Source organism: Corythoichthys intestinalis, chromosome 6, assembly GCF_030265065.1.
Source record: "Corythoichthys intestinalis isolate RoL2023-P3 chromosome 6, ASM3026506v1, whole genome shotgun sequence".
NCBI classification, from domain to species: domain Eukaryota; kingdom Metazoa; phylum Chordata; class Actinopteri; order Syngnathiformes; family Syngnathidae; genus Corythoichthys; species Corythoichthys intestinalis.
The window spans coordinates 48,228,686-48,252,600 of NC_080400.1; the positions used below are offsets into that span (position 1 = coordinate 48,228,686).

Consider the following 23,915-nt stretch of genomic DNA (forward strand, 5'->3'; position numbering starts at 1 on the left):
TAAATAGGAGGAATGTACGTAGCCGTAACAGGTTAACACTATGTTTTGACGGACAATTGGGCGGTACCATTACACATACATACATACATACATACTTTGCCGTTTTTCACTCATCGCGGCGGGTTCTGATCCTCATTAACCACGAAAAACGAGGGATCACTGTACATCGATGCACTAATGCGCCTTACAATTAGGTGTGCCTTATGTATGGGATTAAACTCGTTCATTTGCGGTGCACTTTAGAATTCGGGGCGCCTTCTAGTCAAAATACGATAATAATTTCAAGAACAAAAACTAAGAAAATCATATGGAAAAACTATCAAATCCGCTCTTAAAGGTGATTAAAAGTAACTAAATTATAGGGGCAGGGAGGGATCTAAACTGACCAAAACTATAATGAAAAATCCAAAACTGTGATCTTTAGAGGTACTGTCCTAAAAAACTAAGGACATCTCTTCAAGTCAGACACCAGTGAAGCAAAATGATATAAATTAAAGTTAAATTAGCAACAGTACTAATTGAGAGGTATTCCAGTTTCCTTCTTGTGGTATCATTACATTCACATTCTAAAAACTCACCATATAACGGCCAATCTCTGACGATGCTGACAAATGTTGGCCTCCGTATGAAGTTAAACCACCCGTACTACCCTTCCTTACCTGTGAACAGAGGGGAGCATAGGGATGGATATAGGAGAAGTATGGGATGACAGCAATGGACAAAATAACGGGTAGAATATTAGTAGAGAGGGAAGAAATTTGATATTGATGGTGGGGGTGTGGAGAAAGCAGAAATAAAAGATGAAGTGTCAGCAAGCGCCGGTTTGCTTGCTGTAATCAACACAGTATCCCCTCTAACAGTGAGTCTTCTAACTAACAAACACTTAAAAATGTGTAGACACTACCAACAAAACTAACAAATGCAAAGTAACATACAGTATGACACTCGCTGTCTAAAACTGACTGCACAACACTGGTGTTCCCCAGAGCTACAGCCCATATTTAGCAGAGGGCAAGCACAGTGTAAAGATGAATGGCAAATGAAACAATGACAGACAGAATGCTTACATCCAGAGGATGCATGGCTGCACTGCAGTGAGCATGAGACAGACAGGTGAGGAGGCAGACAGAAAGACAAACAAGGTAAGTCTTTTGCGGAGAGATGTGACGATATGGCGATCATAGATTGATGCTGAATGATTAGACGGATCATGACGCATATGGCTTCAAGTGCATGTGTATATACTCTATATCTGTACGTATGTATACAAACATACACACACACACACACACACTGGCCAGCCACAACATTACTGCACACAACCATTTTCAAAAGGTGTAGAAAAGTTGCAGAGCAGCTGTAGCTAATGTTTTATTCACTCGACCACTAATTATTGAGCCTTATGCTGTGCAGTTTCACAGTTAAGAAGTGAGTACAATAAGAACACAAATTGTGAACATAAAAAATAAGCAGGCAGAAAATTTATAAAGGTTTTGCAAGTGGTCATAATGTTGTGGCAAGTCGATAAAAGTGTTTGTTTTTAGACATGTACTGTTGAGCAGCTGCTAACTAGAAAGAGAAGAGCCAACCAGGAGAAAAGATGCTGAAAATGTATGCAGGATAGGAAGGAGAATCACTGGTGCTATTAGGCACCAGAAAAACAGACATTTCTAATTTTCCATCTTTTTCAGTCAGATAGCGCCAACTGCGATGTTCCAATCAAACGACTGATATATACAATATTAGGTCTTGTCATTTTGGCACTTTGGTGGTACACTTCCATAGCTGAATGGGAGGTCACGCAGTGGTGTCATCACTGAACGAGAAAGATGACGAGCGGAAGTGCAGAAAGAGAATGATTCAAAGAGAAATGGTGAAATAGGAATTGGACTACCGTCCATCAATCAGGCCAAGGAGAGCCAATTGGGGCCTCCAGAAGGAAGGGAGAGTTCTAACTTACGTTGGGTGTGTTGAGGGGCTGCAGGCGGGCTGCCAGGGCGTCCAGGGCTGGGGGACCATGGGCCGTGGGGTTTGGGCCAGCCCCAGGCTCATACATGGAGAAAGCCTGGCGGTCTCTCCGATGAGGATGGGGCTGTGAGGCGGCTGAGGAGGCCACTGTGGGATCAAATCCTTTCCCCAATGCCGTCAGATCCCCACGAATTACTCCTCGCATCCCGCCACCCAGCCAGCCGGTTCCTCCACCTTGACCCCCGACTCCATGGCCCACTGGCCCCCCAGCGTGCTGGCCACCCCGCAGCGCGCTGTTCTCTGTCTGCATCCGTGTGATCTACATAACAGGAGGGAAGGGCCGGGAAGGGACCAGAGGATGGGAGGAGGTAAATGGGGAGGTTGAAGGGAAGGAGGTGGGAGTCAACTGAATTGTCAAGACAAACATTCATAGGTACAGGTACAGTCAAGGGATGCAAAGGATCTCAAGTATTAACTGATATCAGTAGGGGGATGGACAAATGTGTGGTAATGACAAGTTACACTGATATGTTGCATGATGAGACAAGGACCACGTGTTGGAAAAAGATAGCGGCCTCTAAAAAAATTACGTTAATAAATTAGCTGGGAGTGAATATATCTATTCAATGGAGTTTGCAACCGTATTCGGTCTACCAACAAAAGTAAATTGATTACTATACAGACAAATCCTGTAAAAGATATATTAAATGATGAGAGATGCCTGGAATGGCATCTTATCTAATATTTCTGCTTGCTTAGTAACAATTCGCATCAACAGTAATAACTACGTACTATTTGCAGTCTGAAATGAACAATTAACCTTTGGACTGTGGGAGGAAGTTGGAGTATGGTGAGAACATGCAAAATCCAAACAGAGATTTCAACCAAGAAGCCATAACATTCTTGCTGTTAGGCATACGTGCAAATCACATGCTCCACCATGCCGTCTACTTGAACAATGTGGAGAAAGATTTTACTAAAATCAATTAATTCGTTGTCGTTTCAAAATTAATTTAGTGTCATTAGTACAATTTAAACTTTAAATGTAGTATTGGAAATGAATGGACTGTGCATGTAATCCTTCTCAAGCATCTGGTGAAAACGAAGACCCTCGTACATTGAGCAATGAAACCAAATATATATATGGCAGAAAACACTCAGGTAACTTGAAGTTCCGCTCCGAGACCCCCAATTTGGCCAAATTTCAAAATTGTCACATATGCATGTGTGATACATGATTGGAAAGCTTAAAATCTCACTTTTCTGAGGAAATTTTGAACAGGAGGGCATTTTTGAGAAAAACATTTTTTTTTTTTTTTAAAACAGCAAAACCCCTATCTGGAGGTGAAAGCACGCGAGAGCAAACTTACAGACGCCATAACTTTAACAAGATATCATCGCGTACTTATCTTGTTTCGGTCCAAAAACTCCATGTAGCATGTTTCACTGGGTGTCAAGACACAGCTGTGAATGGCCACAGCTGAATTTTTGGGGTGGGGGATTTTATGGGTGAGACATGGTAATATAACTACGGTTGAAATGCAGAAATTGCAGACATCAAGGAGTGGTCGATATTTTCTTTTTCATATATTTACCTTTTTAAAAATGTTTTTTTCGATTTTTCTTTGTTTGGATCGATTATTTATCATCTAACATAACGGAGAAAATGTGACAGTAACAAAAAAATACAATTAAGCGATAGTTATGAGGTAGATATCCGTGACTTTTTTACAGACACCATTTTTTTCATTGTGACGTAATTTGTCTAAAATTTAAAATATGCGAGTGAATAATTTTTTAAGGTTGTTTCTTTTTTTCCAAAACGAAATATTAGACATCAATTAATGATTCTAAGCTAAAAATGACAGACATTTTAAATAAGAAATATAATTAATTAACTTCGTTTTATGGCTGGGTTGAAACAAAAGCGGTTGCGCAACGTCTGTAAACGGGAGTTTCCAGGGTAAAACGGACAAATTAAAAATAGTTTGGGGGCTTAATGTGCCATGAATCTGCTATTGCAGCATATAGACATATTGTTCTATCAAACAACAGTTGTTTTGGCTTACAATAAAGCAGTTTCTTTTAAAGAGGAGTGCAAGAGCAGAAACTGCTTTTTCAGTCTTGTCTGTGTTTTCCGCCATATATTTGGGTTAGGACTCAATTAAAAAAAAAAAAAATCTATATAAATAGCGTCCTTGTAATTATTAATCTATAATAATTGCATTTTAATAGCACAGTAATAGTTAATAGTATTTGTCCAAAAAATGTTTTTAAAAATTCAAATAAATCTTAGTGAATGACTGAATCAAATATTGTTATATTTATCATAATATTGAATATTGTTAATACTTAACAAATATATTTAATGAGATTTTTATATGAAACAATAAAAATATAAACCGAAAATATTAGGGATCGCATGAGGATTTGGATTTTAATTAAAAAAAAAAAAAAAAAAGAAAGAAAGAAAATAAATAAATAAATAAATAATATATTTACATTTTTTAAGGGCAAAACACTAACAAAATAATCCAGAAATACAATAGCATTGCCAAAAGAAACAAAAACATTTATTCTCTGCAACACTCCTGGAAAAAGTGGAAGAGGAAGCACTGTAAACAGTACAGTACTGTAACACATATGGAACTTTTGTTAAAATAAAAAATATTTTTTTAAAAAAATAAAAAAAACTTTCAGTATCTGATCGAGACTCGGTATCGGTACATTCTCAAAATCAGGTGACCCTCCGGTGCAAAAATACGCGATCGGGACATCCCTAGAAATATCCCTGACCAAATTCATAAACTGCCATTGCATTAACTTTTTTTCTCCAACAACAGTATTGCTAAGTGGGTAAAAATATGCGAAATGATTTAATAATAAATGAATTAACAAGAAAAATAAATTCCTAAAACATTGCAGTTAAAGTGTTCCTCCGTACCCTTTTTAACCCTAAAGAATTGCATACATCTAAATAACAACATACACCATGCTGTAAGCACTGGTTTTAGTATAACGCTGGAAAAAAAGCAATTGTTGTGAACTATTGTGAAACAAATAGGGCATTCTGGAAATGTGATGTCATTCGAGGTTAAGGGCAGATGACTTCAATACCATGGCGGACTCCAATTCAGCATCGTTACCCAATCGCGAATCTGTGAATATTTCTTGCAATAATTCATATTTAATTCGGGACAGAGTCAATTCAGAACAGGCCTCAAGACAGAGTCCCATCTATAAAAATGGGGGTCCAACCATTCAGGCTCACACAGCAGTCTTGACATCCTATGCACACAAATATTTAGCCACGACTGCAACAAATTTTTCCTGCTAATACTCCTTTCCTTTTTTGGTCATATCGCACAGAAGAGATCGCGCTTCTTTATCATCTGAAAATCCTACCGCTCCCTACTCCCCTACTGGTTGACTGACAACCGGTTGGAAGATGCTTTATTAGATGTGCAGCAGAGCCCGCATTTTAAAAGTAAAAACGGCCGATGATCAGGTTACAAATTATGATAATTAAACTTTTATTAATTGTGTATCCACCACAAATGATGCAATGAGTAAATTATAAACCAAGTAAAGACCAATTAAATGAAACCAATATAAATTCGTAATTGCTAGTCAGTAAAAGATGGTGCAATAGCACAAAAAGTGCCACACAACAACTGCTATCTCTGATATAACGTGTAATGTCTCACCTGTAGATACTATGCAGGAAATTGTCACAACTTTATCTTGCCCTCTAGTCAGAACTAATCATATCCTATTGGTTTTAATATGTCCTTATCAATTTTTCAATCATTTCTTTCATAAGGATTTCTCTATTACACCCCCCGTGTCACGAGCCACACTAATGAAATGTTCAATTTCCTCAACTGTAATTTATATCTTCTGAATATTAGAGAACAGCCATGGCTCCCTTCCGCATCCTACCTCTTTCTGTAGCCGCCTAAGTTCCTCACTTAAGTTGTTGTTGACCTTCATCAGCTGTTGCACCTTGGCTTCTGAGGAGGCGAGGGCTTTCTTTACCTCCAGGTACTCCTGTAGAGTGATGGGCCCATCGGATAAATCAGACGAGTCCATACTCTGATTTAATGGAATTTGGAAAGATACAGGAATAAAATAAGGAATTTATTAGGATACAAAGCCAATGATGATCCTTACATATCTTCCATGTTTTTAATTTTCTCTCGTGCTTGCTTCATTTTAAATGACGGTATATTAAAATGTATGTATAAATGTAAATTAAACGTATTAAGGCGACCGCACAGTTCTAAAGCCTCAGTTCAATCGGTTTCAAGACAGACGTTTTTTTTTTTTTTTTCTTTCTCACTTTTTAGCCTCTCTGTGTAATGAGCGCGCATTTCAAGCCAAAAGGAAAACATTTTCGCAATGTAGGCATAGCTAGCTAGCTAGATTGAGTCGAATGGAGCAGGTCAAATTCTTAACTAGTGGCGGTGGAAAACTGGAATGGTGAAAAATTATTTAATGCTAAGGCTCCACCACTGAGTTCTACAGTATGTGTAAGTCTACACATTTCCATCAAACATCTACAAACATGTCGGATTAAATGTACAGTATGTCTAAATTCACTTCACATTGTTTTTAATACAATTTGAATTCAGCAGTGTGCACAAGTAGGAACTGTATAGCTGCCTGAAAACCAGAGCTGCAGCTGATTCAACAAACACGTACACGCACACAGAGAGCTTTAGTTTTTGGTCTCTATGCAACATCCACCCCCACTTCCGCTGACCTTAGAACATGCTTCAAAGTTTGACAGAATGCTCTCGAAGTAATCCAAAACCAGTATCTTCCTAACATTGTTCATAATAATTCTGTAGGAGTTCAAATAAGTAAACTTAGCACCAGCTGTAACTAAGGAGGGTAAACTCTTTTATTGAATACATTATCACCTGAAATCATCTTATGTGAAATGTGTATCGTAGACTAACGAATTATGCTTATTTTAAGTGAGGAGATTTAAAAGAAAATGTATTTGGAAACTAATGTATTTGCTAGACTAGCACAATTTTCTTTGCTACTGCATTTCTGTGCTGTACAAGTGCCCCTTGCTCAGTTTTTCCCCTTCCTGTCTCGGTTTGAACAATGCCTCTCTAACAGGACCCCTGATGATGTCACTCAAGAGCTATGTGGCAGCACTCACAGAAGCCACTTCCTGTGTAGCATGCTGGGACATGCAGTCATGGAAGAAACCATTGATAAACTTAATCTAATTTATTTAATATGAGTAAAAATATGTTTAAGTGGGGTACCTTTGCACGGTTGTTGCGTTGTGTGTTGTTATTATTTTGGGTGGTTAGCTCACTGTCTGTATCTTCATCAGAGGCTACACTATCATAGTCGTGCTGGTCATCATCAAATCCTAAATCCAATGGATCTGTAGGGGAAAATATACACGTAAATATGTACAGCGCAATACCAGAACTTGTCATCCCTTGTGAAAAATAAGCACATATGAAGATTGGAATTGAAGAAAAATTAGTGTGGTATTACCGAAACAAGTATTACCGAAACAAGTGCTCGTTATATTTGGGAAATTACGGTACATTTTTTCACGCAACGATCTACCCAACCTAGCGCTGCGATCAACGTAATGAGCACCACTATCCTAAACTATGATTTTTTTAGAGGAGAAAAAAACAACAAAAACCCAAGCATGTTTGTTGCAATATAAGCATTTCATCATCAATGAGCACAAGCCATTTTTTTAACATTTTTGATTAACGAGTATATAAAGTACATAGTATTTGGCCTTGGTCGGTAGTAACACATGGGGATATTGACTAGGTGCACAAATATGAAATGCTGACGCCAGTGCTTTTTTGAAGAGTGATTTAAAAAAGACAATATTATATTGTGAAGTATGGGGGTGGGTCAGTGATGCTGTGGAGCTGTTTCGCTTCCAAAGGCCCTGGGAACCTTGTTAGGGTGCATGGCATCATGAATGCTTTGAAATACCAGGACATTTTAAATAAAAAACTGCTGCCCTCTTCCCGAAAGCTGAAGATGGGTCGTCACTGGGTCTTTCAGCAAGACAATGACCCTAAACATATGGCAAAATCTACACAGAAATGGTTCACCAGACACAAAATCAAGCTCCTCCCATGGCCATCTCAGTACCCAGACCTTGTTTTCTTGGCAAAAGTGGGTTGTACAAAGTATTAACACCAGGGGTGCTAATAATTGTGACACACATTATTTGATGTCAAATAATTATTTCTTTATGTGGGATTTTTTTCCCCACTGAATAAATGCACTTGTATTGAAGGATGGATTTTTCTTTTTTTTCCATTAAGGTCCCATATTATTTGAATTTTAAAAAAATTATTAGAAGCTAAAAAACACATCTTAACCAGGGGTGCCAATAACTATGGAGGTCACTGTAGGTACTGTATGCGGATCAGCGCGCTTATCGGTGAACCAATTTTCAGTGATGACAGTCATCAAATTGCGTTATCGGACTAAAATATTGCCAATCCTAAATTCAATTAGGATTGCTTCGATAAATTAAACTATGGCCGATCGAGACAAAATATAATCTCAATGATTTTGCTTTAAATTAAGAGAAAAAATCAGAAAACAAAAGAAGACAAGGTTATGGTCTGGCTTTTGATCAGTAATTAATTAATCATCAATTAATTAATAATTACAATGGTTTTCCATCGGCAAGAAGTCAAATTGGAGCCACGTTACTGTGTCACCGCAAAACGTCAGGGTTACTGAGAAATTACACCACGTGCCAAGCGGCACAGCAAGGACCAGCCTCACAGCGCATCTCCTTCCTGTTTTGCTGTTTTGAACAGGTATGACGCATGCGAAAATTATTCTAAATCGGGGGGAAAAAGTTTTCCTTTTGGATTCGAATGGAAAACTGTTTATAAATACACACCAAATGACAAAAATTTAAAATGTTCTATATATTACAAGTACATTTTAATTATTTGCATGACTGACAGGTGAGGCTCTGCCTACCCTGCCTCCCCTGAATGCCCTTTACTGCTGACAGAACATCTTCGACCTCCGATGCAGACCCAATTTTCTGAGAGTAGGCCCTCCTACATTAAGCCCGAAAACATTTTGATAGTCTCCAGATTTCAAGACTCCTTGCACACTGTTGAGCCACCCAGTACTAGAGGAAGCAAAACAACCCATAAACATCATTGAAACTCCACCATGTCAGATTATAGCTACTGTGAACTTTTGTTTCTTTAATAAGTAACAACGCATTTTATCCTACAGCTGTTACTGTCATTTGTACAGCGTCTATAGGATTTTGTGCCAAGCTGAAAATGGTATCCCCTAAGCAGCAATGAGAATGAAACATAGTGGGTGGAGGCTCCGAAATGTATTTTCTTCCGAAACTGTCTCTAAATGCCCCAAGGGGGTCTCGCCAAGCAGCCCGGTGGATTAGCGTCAGTCAATCAGTCTAATAGGGCTCCACCTTGGGCTTTGTGCCCCAAAAATAAATGTCATCTAACATCCAGGATTTGACTTGCTTGGCACGGCCAGACTGTTCTCCCTGTATTTTTCAAACACTGAGAGAAAAGTCTGGGAACCAGCCCAGTAACGGCCTCTCGAGCAGGTACAAAATCAATCGACAAATCAGATTCGTTTATTTGTGTGACGTGTTCTTAACGAGCAACGTCACTCTTGCGCGTTGGAAGTCGTCTCCACAACAACACAGATGGTGAACAGGAGAGCCGAGAATATGTTCCAATCCACGGTAAAATCAGTTTTAAATGACCAAAAACACATCGACACGAGTCATTGACAACAGTCTGTCTCGCGCTAGCCATGTTGAATAAACTCCGCTCTCCTCGTATGTTTACTTCTGCGCGCAAGTCCCTCGTCCTGCCCTCGTCGTTTTACTAACGTCACGTCTGCCCATCGCTGATTGGTCCACTCCGCTGTCTGTTTGCTGTGGCTTGCTCCGCCCTGGAAATTGTATCCGCTGAATGGTGGCCAGACTCAATCGCTGGAACAGCGGCGAGTCTGGTGTACCAGGCAAGGCAAGGAGGCAATCCTTCACGCAAGCCAAGCTAAAAATGTTTAGTGCTCGGCGTCCAGGACAGCAGAATGTAAGGGTTGAAAATCCTTAAATTTAGGCCATGTGAATATTTGTGCTGCCTGACACATGGCAATAAAGAGTGTTGTCCCCAAATTCAGTCTCGTTATCAAATGCAACTGACGATGGTAGAACACACAACAAGCAAAATAAAAGATTTTAATGTGTTTAAAGTGGCAGGTTCTGAAAAAGCCAAATACATGCATGGAAACGCACTACTGTTTTCTGCAACCCTCTCAATATTTTCTTACCAGTTGGGCTGCTAAGACCTTTCCCCTGCTGTCTCCTTTTGGCATCACTCAGGATGTCAATGATGAGCGTGGCAAACTCTCGAGCATTGAAACGTGCAAGTTTCTGACGGCCCTGAGCGATAAAGAATATGGAATAAATGAGCAGAAACAGGATTTTAAAGTTCATCAAGTAGGTCGGACTAAGATTCAGTTTCAATGTATCAACTATTTTAAGTTTTGCAGCAAAAAATCCTGCTCAAACCCTACACTGCCAGTGAGATTACTGTGGTCAACGACCATGTGCTGTGGAAAAATACAGTCTTACTGAATGAATGTTTGGAACAAACAGACGCAAGCCATCTTTACAACGCATATACACAAACATGAGCAAAATGCTTGAAATGGGGGCAGGGGAAAAACTGCTATTCTGTTAAATTAGAACTAATATTTTACCGCAGTGGAGTGTTAGCATTTAAAGCAGTGAAATATTCATGACATGGTTAATGTGAAAAGACGACACAAATTTATGACAGTAAAAGAATTCATGTTTACACTAACAAGCTCCACAGATCAAAATAAGTTATGTGAGAAGACATGAAAGATTAGTTCTCTATACAGTGTGCGCGTAAGAGGGGAAGATGGAAAAAGGGTTGCAGCTCCACGGCCTCCACCCCATTTTCACAGCTGTTGGTTACACACATAATTTAAGAAAAAAAAAGACACTACCGTATTTTTTACCCATTTGCCTTATTTTTGTCATGCATCAGTAAAAGTATGGGCATGTGTTGGTTTACCTGATTTCGCGTAGCAGAGTACTCAGGGTTAACCGGTAAGAAGGGCACAGCGCTTCGTTCCGTAACCAGAGTACTGTGGTTCTGTGTAGTAAGCCACACTGGAGAGACAAGGATGGTGGACCAAAAATAAGTGTGTGTGGTTAAAGTACCAAGCTCTTGGATGTATCATACACAGCCAAATCCTCACACACAGAGCTATGTACTGCAAAAACAAGATTTGACCGCATGCATAGTTGTTTTTCTGAGCCTTCATCCTCTGTATGTGTGAGTGAGTTTAAGGGTTGTGTGCGTGTATGTGTCCTTGTCACTTACCTTCAGTGCTATATTAAAAGAGAAATTTAACTGATACTTCCCTCAAGAGAGAGGGAAAGAAGGAAATGCAGAAAAGGAGAAACCTAAGAATTTGTGCGGCAATTCCCTACTCGGTCTCTCCTCCTCCCCTCTCGGTCTCTCCTCCCTCACTCTGAAACATTTTTTCCTTTACACAGAACTTACTTTCTCTTTTTTGTTTACAAATTTTCCTCTGAGCCTTCGCTTTTTTGAATGAATTCCGCCCAACAATCTTAAGGATTGTTTAAATTGAAACATCTCTAAAAAGGTAAGAAGGGTCAAACCATGACAGTTCTGATGTGATCCCTTGATGGGGAGGATACAAGGTTTCTTCCTCAAACTGGTATAGGGCTGTCCCAAACGACTAATTTTCTCCCAATTTTTACTATTAGTCGACTCATCTAACATTTTTTTTTAAAAACTAATTTAATAATGACATTTTTGTTGAAGCTTAATAATTCACCAAAAAACATTTTGGAACACTTAAATTCTTTATTAACATATAAATAAAAAATAAATATCAATAATAAATCACAAACAATGAGGTCAAATGCTGCAGGCATTAACTAGTGCAAAAAAATGTAAACGGAAACACTTTGACTTCACCTTTTTGAAATGAGTCAAAACAATTCTTACTCTTTTTGTGGTATGTTTATACTGTTCTAAACGTTAAAATGAATTGCCTCATGTCCCGGACAATCAATTTCAGAACATTTTGTGTGACTTCAGATGCTCTTTCTAGTGTGCATTCTGCATTTTTAGGGGAAGATAAAAACTGTTCAACTTTTGATTGTTTTAACCTGAAAATAGATAAGCATAAGGCATCCTGAAATATTACCACAATTATTTTGAATCAAAGGCACATATAGTCATAGTAACAAAAAATGTACTATGAATGTATATGTATATATAGCATTAATTTTAGAGTATACTCCTATATGAATATACACAATAATACTTTATTATATAAAATAACTAACAATCGAGCAGTCATGGATTATAGTAAGCAGGCCAGTGCTGTGTTTCCATATATATTTTTATTCTGTGTATATAATTTTTTTGTTTTTGTTTTTCCCAAATGGGAGCTTCTATGATCCTAATCTGCATGCTGTGCACAGAGATGTCGAGATCTACAGCTTTCGGGAGCAGCAGCAAAGTAGATTAAAAACGTGAAGTACGGGGGGGAATGATACATGTTGATACGACCCACATAAAGGCAACTTCAATTTTAAAAAATCGTTAGAAAGTTGTATGGACTTATGATCCGCTAGCTTGTTGTTTCTTCTCGTCTTCCAAAATTACACCTGCGTGACGGCGCTTCAAGTGTTCGTTCATAGCCGACGTGCTACCGTGGTTTGCGAGCTCAGCTTGGCAAAGGTGGCACCCTCCATATTTTCCTTGAAATAATTCCAGGCTCTGGCCATTCTGGTCTGCTTTTTTGGCTTTATGCCGCTTTCACCGCTTGCATGACGAGCGTCTGCGATTCTAAACTTGATCCACATGTACAGTAATTTTTTTTTAACGCGTCATTACTCGTCGATGGTATGTTGTGCCCATCTATGCATTTACGTCATCGATGATGTCGACAACGTCAACTAGTCGGGACAGCTCTAAACTGGTATATAGCTCACCTGCATCATTTTCTCTGCGATCCACTTCATCGTAGACATCCATCGCAAGCTCCTCAAAAAGACGATTATTAAGCTGTCAGGCAAGGAGATAAAAGGACAAAATTCAATGCAATTATGCAGTTTTGAAAATAGCAGTGTGGGACCATTTCAGGGTTTTTGCAAGATTGACAAATAAATGATCTTTCAAATTGCTAGCTTGGGAAGGAGCTAATGTTTGGAATTTCCAAAAGTCAACCACAAAACCTCCACGATTTAGAGATGATCTGGACTAAAATTAACTCATTGGGAATGGTGTCTGAGCCCTCCTACACCCCAAGTGACTGGCTGCTGCATTTTGTGAGTTTTGGGCGGTGCGGCTAATAGTCACATACGTGATTTTGACTTTATGACACTGGAGTCTCGTGCGCCATTTTGTCTCCAGTCGTTCTTTATTTTATGTTAAGGTTGTTAATGCTGACTTTTGTTTTGAGATGCATGCTTTTATGTTGCCGCAGGACGCATAGAGCAGGTAGTACTTCCGCACACGAGTAAGGGTGTATGTACACAGGAAAAAAAAATGTATTTGCGTACAAGAGGAAGAGCGCACGTGCACACACAAGGAACAGCGCATTTGCTCCCACGAAGAAGTCGCGCAGCCGAGTGAGAGAAAGAGGGGAAAGATTACAGCTGCAAGCCTACGTGCACATTTGTTGCTTAGGAATCAACACATTCACTCACCGGCCACTTTATTAGGTACACCATGCTAGAAACGGGTTGGACCCACTTTTGCCTTCAGAACTGCCTCAATTCTTCGTGGCATAGATTCAACAAGGTGCTGGAAGCATTCCACAGAGTTTGGTCCATATTGACATGATGGCATCAGACAGTTGGTGCAGATTTGTCGGCTGCACATCCATGATGCGAATCTCCCGTTCCACCACATCCCAAAGATGCTCTATTGGATTGAGATCTGGTGACTGTGGAAGCCATTTGAGTACAGTGAACTCATTGTCATGTTCAAGAAACCAGTCTGAGATGATTCCAGCTTTATGACATGGCGCATTATCCTGCTGAAAGTAGCCATCAGAAGTTGGGTACATTGTGGTCATAAAGGGATGGACATGGTCAGCAACAATACTCAGGTAGGCTGTGGCGTTCCAACGATGCTCAATTGGTACCAAGGAGCCCAAAGAGTGCCAAGGAAATATTCCCCACACCATTACACCACCACCACCAGCCTGAACAGTTGATACAAGGCAGGATGGATCCATGCTTTCATGTTGTTGACGCCAAATTCTGACCCTACCATCCGAATGTCGCAGCAGAAATCGAGACTCATCAGACCAGGCAACGTTTTTCCAGTCTTCTATTGTCCAATTTCGATGAGCTTGTGCAAATTGTAGCCTCAGTTTCCTGTTCTTAGCTGAAAGGAGTGGCACCCGGCGTGGTCTTCTGCTGCTGTAGCACATCTGTCTCAAAGTTCAACGTACTGTGCGTTCAGAGATGCTCTTCTGCCTACGTTGGTTGTAACGGGTGGTTATTTGAGTCACTGTTGCCTTTCTATCAGCTCGAACCAGTCTGGCCATTCTCCTCTGACCTCTGGCATCAACAAGGCATTTCCGCCCACAGAACTGCCGCTCACTGGATATTTTGTCTTTTTCGGACCATTCTCTGTAAACCCTAAAGATGGTTGTGCGTGAAAATCCCAGTAGATCAGCAGTTTCTGAAATACTCAGACCAGCCCTTCTGGCACCAACAACCATGCCACGTTCAAAGTTACTCAAATCACCTTTCTTCCCCATACTGATGCTCGGTTTGAACTGCAGGAGATTGCCTTAAACCAATCTACACGCCTAAATGCACTGAGTTGCCGCCATGTGATTGACTGATTAGAAATTAAGTGTTAATGAGCAGTTGGACAGGTGTACCTATTAAAGTGGCCGGTGAGTGTATATGACACCTTTTGTAGGGTTTCTTGTGCATTTTCAATTGTGTTTTAATATTTGGGGCGCATTGATATGATTGTTTTTGATGATGTGCGGATGCTAACTGATACATGGTAATCATTTGTATGGATTGATTTGCTGTATCAGCAATTAGTTAGTCAGGATTTGGCTCCAACGTTTTGGCGAGGATAATACATGTATAAACTATAATACATATTTTTGGATATTTATTTTGAGATTTAGGGAGTATTTGGGGGTACTTGAAGGGTTTATTCTGACTTACGCGGAAATTCGTGTTACGTCGCCAGAACATAAATCGTTCGTAACCCGGGGACTACCTGTACTTATACCAGTATATATGTTTTATATTACAATGGCCACAAAAAACAACAACAATACTAATTTAAAATAATAATTTGATTGGCCATTTTTCATTTTAATTTGAATCCCAAATTTAAGCTCAACTCACCGCTTGGAGCTTCTTCTTGGCTGCCTTAGCCAGTTCTGAGAGGTCCAGACTAAAAAAGAAATACACAAATAAAAGTTAAAATTACAGAATAGCTAATGTACAGTTGAGTAGACACACTGGGGGAGAGGGTGCTGAACATGGTGGAGAACATGTTGGACAACATGATGACAAAAAGAGATGAGTAAGAGACAATGAAGTGACGATACAGAGATAGCAAGCACATTTGAATTTGGATGGATTTAACGTCTCTGAGGGAGGATGAAAATGAGGTGGTGAACGCTACAGCTGGGCAGCTAAAAGTTGCCAAGCTGTTGCCATACTACTTTATTAATTCATCTTAGTTTATCTACTGCTTTTTTGCTGGCGATAAGACATTTAGTCTTAATGATTTTTTTTCCCCATTGAGAGCTCTTTATACAACAGTGAAACATAAAACAGATAGGGTTGCAGAAACAGTGTTTAAAATGTAGAGAGTAATTTGGGAGGGAAAAGAGGAACAAGAAAGTAAAGATACCTCTGTGTCGGGCACTTAGGACGAGCTCTGGCTCCACCGAGCGAAGCAAAATGGAGAGAACAGAAAACGAGTGAACAAAAAGGAAGAAACAGACGAGAAGAAGGATAGAGAACTGGCTTTAAATGTAGTTAACCACAGGTAGGTTCACCAGATCGAGCCAAGTGGGATGCAGGTCACACGAGTTCTTTTGGGTAGTAAAATGATTTTGCTAGATGCTGGAAATGTACATTTTACATGTAAATTTGGGTGTAAATTCTTCAGCATCCATTATTAGCAATTAGAAATTTTGATTGAAATAATGATTGTGCACTTTTGGGCCATTAATTCAACCCTGCTAATGGCGAAAATGAGAAAAATGTAAACACACTGGGCCCTTTATACGCTGGCTAAATGGGATGTGCCAGTAAAAGGTGTGAACGGCGCAATCTCCTCTGCACAATTAAGAAAGCTTATTTTCATAATAATAACAATGCATCGGATTTATATTATACTCTGTAATGAATCAGGACATTCCTTTGCACTGGGTGTTCACTCGTAAACTCAATGGATGAAGAAGGAAGTACGTGGAGACCTCACAAGCAGATTGGAAATTTGAAGTTGGCGAAGGAGATCTGGGCTTTACGATGGGCCCATGGAGAACAGCTTCCATCCCAATTACTGTTGTTCATTTGTAACCATAGTGTCACTCCCACCCCTGACTGTGCTGCATTCAGTAGCATGATTTTAGAAATATGATAAAGATCAAAAATACCAATGTGCATGAAATAGATTAATCTCCTGCAATTGGCTGGCAACCACTTCAAGGTGTAACCCTTCTACTGCCTATAGTTATCCGGGACAGGCCACGGCACCTCTTACGACCCCCATGAGGAGAAGCGGCACGTAAAAAGAATGAATGGATTAATCTCTACAATGAGTCAAAGACATCAGTCCACACTGTTCACATATTAGTAACTGAAACTCATTGACATCCACATCACATGACAGCTGAGGTATGTATACCTGTCAGTTGTACCTCAAGTACAAGATCACTGATCTACCTTGTGCTAAAATGTGGACCCCCACTTTGGCAGCATAGTAAAAAATTCACCTTTCACACACGATATTGTCACTTTTACCCGGAGTACCCGCAGACACAAACTCTGTACATAAATATTGGCGCAGACTGGTCTAACAAATTCCAAAACATGTGCGCCATGGACTGCGCTGGCACGAAAGTACAATTGGGTTGCATCACACACCAGAGCACATTGGCAGTGGGCACGCGCTACGAAAATAAGAGTCCACAGTTTCTAAATTTTCACTTGGAATGGCCAAATCATTAACTTTTATCAGTTTTGAAAGGTGGGTTAAAATACACTATGGTGCCACCCTTTGGCCACAGTATAAAACTGCATTAATCCCATTACTGCTTACTTATCATTAATAAATAAAATAAGTTTTACAGTATTGTACAAAACATCAAGTTTATTGGTCCATACCTGTCCGCCATTTGAGGGATTATATAATGGCCATTCTTGTGATCTGAAGGAAAAGCACATCAATACAATGTATGACAACAATGACCTTTACTACTACTACTACTGATGCTGCTACCATTTTGTGTAGCTGTTCTTGCAATGGCTTACCTGGGCGACGGCCACACAGGTAAAAGGCTAGCCTATCTGTCAGCTCATATTGACATTCAACTAGCCTCTCTGCCAACTCGATGTGGCCCGCCTGCCTAAAACACAAATGGGACCAAATTACACCTATAATAGGTTTTACAGTTATATTGGATGCATCAGCAGAACCAGTGTTATTTATCTTCTGCCGGCCTTTACCTGGCGTAATCCATTGGTGTGCGTCCATTGATGTCAGGCGCTCCGGGGTCTGCACCGTACACCACTAGTAGCTCAGCTTGTAAAATTTGTCCTGCTTTGGCTGCCACATGGAGAGGAGTAGTGCCCTTCTCCTGGGGAAACCAGGGACACATTGAAAAGGGTTAGAAGACAAGTCTAAAGTAGGGCAGAGTCAGTTAGCAAGTCCCGTGTGTCATTTGCATACTGGATGGAAGAAGTTGGCCTGAGCGCCTAGGGACAGCAGTCGAAGACACGTCTCTAAACTTCCTGTTCGCACACTTGAGTGAAGTTGCTGATGATAAAACAAACAATGAAAAGCAGGGAAAACAAGGAAGGGAGACCGAAGGACACGGGAGGGAGAGATTAAAATGAGGTTGCGATAGAAACAGGCACATCCTTCTTATTGGCAGAATGAAGGTCCACATTAACACAGGTCATCATTGCATCCTGCTTTGTCATTCAATTTACGTTGTGCCATGGGGTTTTAATAAGCCAGTCTGTGTTAGTGTTAACATGTTTTTGGTGTGGGAGCGCCCAGTGAAATCTTGATATTAAACATCCTCAGTGCTTGCAAATATAATTCCACAGTATGGCTGAGTCCAACTAATTATGATAAGGCTAGAATGATGACTCAAGTGTCCTCAGTTATGCACTGACCTTGTTTAGATCCTTGGTAGTCACACCATCATCATCGCGACAGGGTAGCTTGTGAACATAGGCCAGCATCTGGTATTTCGCTCTGATGAACTCAGACTTTGTCGGACTGCGGAGGGGGCAATTGTAGAATAATGTTAAGCTCAAAGCCTGGTAAGTTATTAATAGTTATCATACTAACACATTTTATATGGTTGCAATTAGAGCTGAAACGAATACTCGAGCAACTCGAGTAACTCGAGTTTAAAAACTGATCCGAGTAATTTTATTCACCTCGAGTAATCGTTTATTTTGACAGCTCTAAGAATCACATTTTGTTCGGACTACTTTTAATGCGGGACAACGCGCTGATGTCACGTGCGTAGAGGCAGAAGAAAAAAAAAAAAAAAAAAACACTGCAACCGACAGCCGCTACAATCGACGCCGATGTTGCTAAATACTAGCCCGCACGATGCTACGTTGGTAGGTAGCGTCTGATGAGTCTCATAGAGATCACATGTATGTTGAACTAGATGCGCAATGACAGACCCGGCCGCGTCTGGGCAGCGTTAGTAAACAGCCGCCATCTTAAAGCAGTAGAGCGCTAAGCGCTAATAAATAAAGATGTAACATTACTGTCACTAACTCAAGTAACGTTAGCCCTGCGGAGGGCTAGGTTTCTATTGATTATGACCACTGTCGATGCGTGGCTAACGTGTCTAACATACAGGCTTTAACATAACATAGCGTTGTGGAGTGATGAGGGTGCAAAATAAAAACTCAATAATGCTAACTATCAATTTTAGCTCACTAGTCATTGCTGGATAAAACACTAAGTAGCACTGGTCCCTAATGTGCTCCAATACAAGCCTGTATCATACATGTATTTTAAACACTGCAAAAACTCAAAATCCTATCAGGACTTACAGTTTAGACTGACTTAAAACTTAACTAGAATTTAAAATGGCTTGACACAAATAGAAATTCAATTGAAACACGTGGGAAAAAATCCAAACTTTTAAGTGATGTGTGTTATCAAGCGTAACGGTATTTTTGGGTATATATATATATATATTAGGGCTGTCAAACGATTCAATTTTTTAATCGAGTTAATTACAGCTTAAAAATTAATTAATCGTAATTAATCGCAATTAATCGCAATTCAAACCATCTATAAAATATGCCATATTTTTCTGTAAATTATTGTTGGAATGGAAAGATAAGACAAGATGGATATATGCATTCGACATACGGTACATAAGGACTGTATTTGTTTATTATAACAATAAATCAACAAGATGGCATTAACATTATTAACATTTTGTTAAAGCGATCCATGGATAGAAAGACTTGTAGTTCTTAAAAGATGAATATTAGTCCAAGTTATAGAAATGTTATATTAAAACGCCTCTTAATGTTTTCGTTTTAATAAAATTTGTAAAATTTTCAATCAAAAAATAAACTAGTAGCCCTATTCTGTCCTCAATGTGTGTGAGTACACAAATTGACAGATAGCGAACAAAAGTTCCAAAAAGAAATCAGATGGTGTGGCAAAGTTGCATGGGCTTTACTGAAGTCATCTCTTTTTGACAGGAGCACGTTTCTTGTATTGTTTTTTTAAAACTGAAAATAACAAGGCAATGTGTCAATAACTTGCATAAATCACAAAATAACATAAAATGTACACACACGTGTCCATTTGAGCAGTAGCACTAGCCAATTAGCTCACAAGCATCTAACAATGTAACTGCATTTCACCATATATGTGAACAAATTCAAATACACATCATCAATAACTATCTAATGCTCATGAATATAAACAAAGGAGGAATATAACTCACAAGCGATGCATGTATTAGACACAAACAGTGTGATGGGGCTATGAGAACTGCCACTGAATACTGGATGCGGACGTTAGCTGGTCTGAATAGCACTGTCTATTAGTGTGAGTTCGCGTCGACGTATAATTACGTCAGAAAAGCGCGCCGAAACCCAAATAATCAGCTGCACTGAATCGCCAGCAGAGGGCGACATTACGCCAAATAACATATGCAAGTCACACTCAAGCGCCAGCAGAGGGCGGAAAAACTCCATAAAACACAATTAACAAGTTGGCCTTTCACTGTACTGACATTTAAATCTGTCTGAGCGGGCCTAGTGCGTTAATTGCGTCAAATATTTTAACGTGATTAATTTAAACAATTAATTAACGCCCGTTAACGCGATAATTTTGACAGCCCTAATATATATATATATATATATATATATATATATATATATGTATATATATATATATATTTTAATTAGATCTAAAGGTTTTTTGAGTGAAAGCAGTGAATTAGTTTTTTTTTAAATTCTAGTTACATCTGAGATGCAATTGTAGGCTGTTTTCAACAATATACATCGAAAATAAAGACATTGATTGACTAAAAATGGTTCAAGATTAGATGAAATGTCTTGTTTTCTCATGTATATTTATAATTGCTCTTCACCTAAAAATATGTTTGTTTTATCCGATTACTCGATTAATCGATAGAATTTTCGGTCGATTACTCGTTTACTAAAATATTCGATAGCCGCAGCCCTAGTTGCAATTATAAGGTATTTATGTTCAAAAAGCCAGCCCAAGTAAATAAGATTACTATACTTACTGGACTTTGTCCTGAGGGTTGGGTTTCCTTCGACCGCTCTGTATCTGAGCGGGATCCAGAAGACTGTGCTCCCATATGGAGTTGGCACCATTGCCGGCCAAAGTTTGAACCATCTGCACAAATACGAGAATCCGTGATTGGTCTACTGTCGCCATCACAAACCTTTAGCACAAGAAAAACTGGACCACTATAACCCTACCTACCTACCTAAGAGATCTGACATATTCATATCTGTGATCCCGTTGAAAAATGCCCTTCATTGCCTTTTGTTTGATGTGTGTAATGTAATGTACTCTATGTGATGTTCTACACAGCCAATGAAGATGAATTTCCCTAAGGGAAATAACAAATCTATATCTAAAATATACATCAATCACATATCAGACTGAATAAGACAGTACAGTGACCCTATTACAGCCCCCCATCAATGTATGGATGTGTGCGTGAATCGGAACACATGTAAAGGACTTTGTGGCTGCTGTCTGTGAAAGGCGATGTCTAAGTCACATATGCCTGCTTGCTTGCTTGGAGCAAACACAGAGAACACAATGCAAGCAAACTGTAAGGCAAGAAACAAAATTTAAACCCCAAACCTGTCAATTGTAATTGACTATTAACTACAGCCCTACCTAAATTATTAGGCCGCTAAAATACCAACTTTACAAGAAAAGGATTAACGATTTAAAAAAAAATGTTATCGTTGTTTACAATACTAGGTATTACTGTTAAGAAATATATGTATATTTAGTACATATTTTCAGAATTTAGCCTATAGAAATCTGCCATCAGAATGTATTTGACTAATCATTCTGAAGGTCTGCAGAGGTCTTCTGTGGTAGTCTAGTATATCAATTGGTGTTGAGCCTGTCCACAAGAATTTTCATTCTTTCAGTACGACAGATCACCCAATTGTTAGCTATTTCGGATATTTTCCACCTGGTCATTTTGACATTTTTTACACAGCCAACCACAGGTGATACAAACCAATTCTGAAGGCATTTATTATTCACATTCATATAACGGAGAAGTCTGTAATGGCTTTGTCCATCACAGGACGGGTGCTCTGTCTCACCTGCATTAATGCAGGCGGCCATCCGCTGTGCCTCAGATGCTTGACTATGGAGATATGGCGACCTAAACTGCGGTGAACTGAACAGCATTCATCGCAGATCAGTACCCCTCGGTTAATACTGGTCCAGCCAGGGTCTGAAAGGAACAATGTAAAGTTTTTATATTCTTTGCAAACATGTTTCATGTGACAACAACATTCTTTTATTCTGTAAAAAATGTTCAACAAGCTTAAAGTCCTTTGTTACATGCAGACCTCTACATCAAACCATGAACTTTACTGCTTTACTTCTGACTTTGGGCAAGAGGATGTACAGACTGGAATGGTCTCCAGCCAATCCCATGCCATGTCCATAGTTGAATGTATAGCTTTGATCTGCCTTTTAAGAGTAGCACACACGAGGTACCACCCACACTCAAGCGGAGTCAAGCGCCATCCGCGCTTAGTATTTTGCCATTTGCACCCCGTGTGCGGTGGTAGTTTTTGACCACATAATGTACTGCGAATTTGGCGAGGAATATCAAAATCATTGATAATTTCCCATCTCAGGCGCCTTTGCCACTTTATGTGCAGGAGTTAATGGCATCTGCACAGCTCTTCTTTTCTTTTTGCCATGAATACATGCAAGGAATTGTTGAGATGTTGAAGTAAGATGACACAGTCATAACCTCTCAGGTTGAATGCCCCTTACGTCATACAGTTAAAGGTCCTAAGAAATAGTGAACATGTCAAAAAATGCTCTCATGTTAATTTCACATGAAGAAAACGAATTTGGCACTCCAATTTTGCGGTCTTTTTTTACTATTTCATAGTTATCCCATCCAAAACAATGCATCAAGGAACACACATTTATTTTTCAGCAATTTTGGTTGTGACGTTGCAACGGTAATTGATGATCATGTCTAGCTTTCTCGTCCTGTACTAGAGAGTACAGGTTGACCGAATGACAGAAGAGAAAAGCCACGCAACAACAGAATAAAAAGCTAATGGATAGCATGCTAGCAAACTGCATCACATTCTTCAACTTCTATTTGGAAATGTTTTAGTGGGCCAGGCGAAGGCAGCCGAGAAAGGAAGACGAATTGGGATCTACTGTCATTGTTAAGCCTTTTCAGTCATTATAAATATTATAGTGGTCCTTCTCAAAAAATTAGCATATTGTGATAAAGTTCATTATTTTCTGTAATGTACTGATAAAAGACTTTCATATATTTTAGATTCATTACACACAACTGAAATAGTTCAAGCCTTTTATTGTTTTAATATTGATGATTATGAGAATTATGAGAAAAAACAAAAATCCTTATCTCAAAAAATTAGCATATCATGAAAACGTACTCTAAAGAAGCTACTAACCTAATCATCTCAACGAATTAACTCAAAAGCACTGCGAAAGATTCCTGAGGCTTTTAAAAACTCCCAGCCTGGTTCATTACTCAAAACCGCAATCATGGGCAAGATTGCCAACCTGATTGCTGTCCAGAAGGCCATCACTGACACCTTCAAGCAAGAGGCTATGACACAGAAAGAAATTTCTGAGCGGATAGGCTGTTCCCAGAGTGCTGTATCAAGGCACCTCAGTGGAACGTCTGTGGGAAGGAAAAAGAGTGGCAGGAAACGCTGCACAACCAGAAGAGGTGACCGTACCCTGAGAAAGATTGTGGAGTAGGGCCGATTCCAGACCATGGGGGACCTGCCGAAACAGTGGACTGAGTCTGGAGTACAAAAATCCAGAGCCACCGTGCACAGCCGTGTGCTGGAA

At 39.5% G+C, this 23,915-nt stretch overlaps 1 protein-coding gene across 4 annotated transcripts in view; it reads right to left on the minus strand.

Annotated features, from left to right (window-relative positions):
• Nucleotides 1–23,915, minus strand: part of git1 (G protein-coupled receptor kinase interacting ArfGAP 1) — a 38,827-nt gene that overhangs the window by 7,179 nt on the left and 7,733 nt on the right. The window contains exons 2-17 of one of the 4 annotated variants that reach the window (XM_057838998.1): nt 22,157–22,290; nt 21,085–21,197; nt 18,458–18,563; nt 18,006–18,092; nt 17,783–17,913; nt 17,588–17,682; nt 17,441–17,483; nt 15,960–15,986; nt 15,446–15,494; nt 13,052–13,124; nt 11,091–11,188; nt 10,318–10,429; nt 7,254–7,378; nt 5,911–6,018; nt 1,961–2,287; nt 579–659 (exon numbers count right to left, since the gene is read on the minus strand). In XM_057838998.1, the coding sequence (XP_057694981.1) occupies nt 579–659; nt 1,961–2,287; nt 5,911–6,018; nt 7,254–7,378; nt 10,318–10,429; nt 11,091–11,188; nt 13,052–13,124; nt 15,446–15,494; nt 15,960–15,986; nt 17,441–17,483; nt 17,588–17,682; nt 17,783–17,913; nt 18,006–18,092; nt 18,458–18,563; nt 21,085–21,197; nt 22,157–22,290 (1,709 nt within the window). Of the gene's footprint in view, nt 1–578; nt 660–1,960; nt 2,288–5,910; nt 6,064–7,253; nt 7,379–10,317; nt 10,430–11,090; nt 11,189–13,051; nt 13,125–15,445; nt 15,495–15,959; nt 15,987–17,440; nt 17,484–17,587; nt 17,683–17,782; nt 17,914–18,005; nt 18,093–18,457; nt 18,564–21,084; nt 21,198–22,156; nt 22,291–23,915 lie in introns of all 4 variants that reach the window. The other 3 variants (XM_057838996.1, XM_057838999.1, XM_057838997.1) reach the window with 3 other exon arrangements.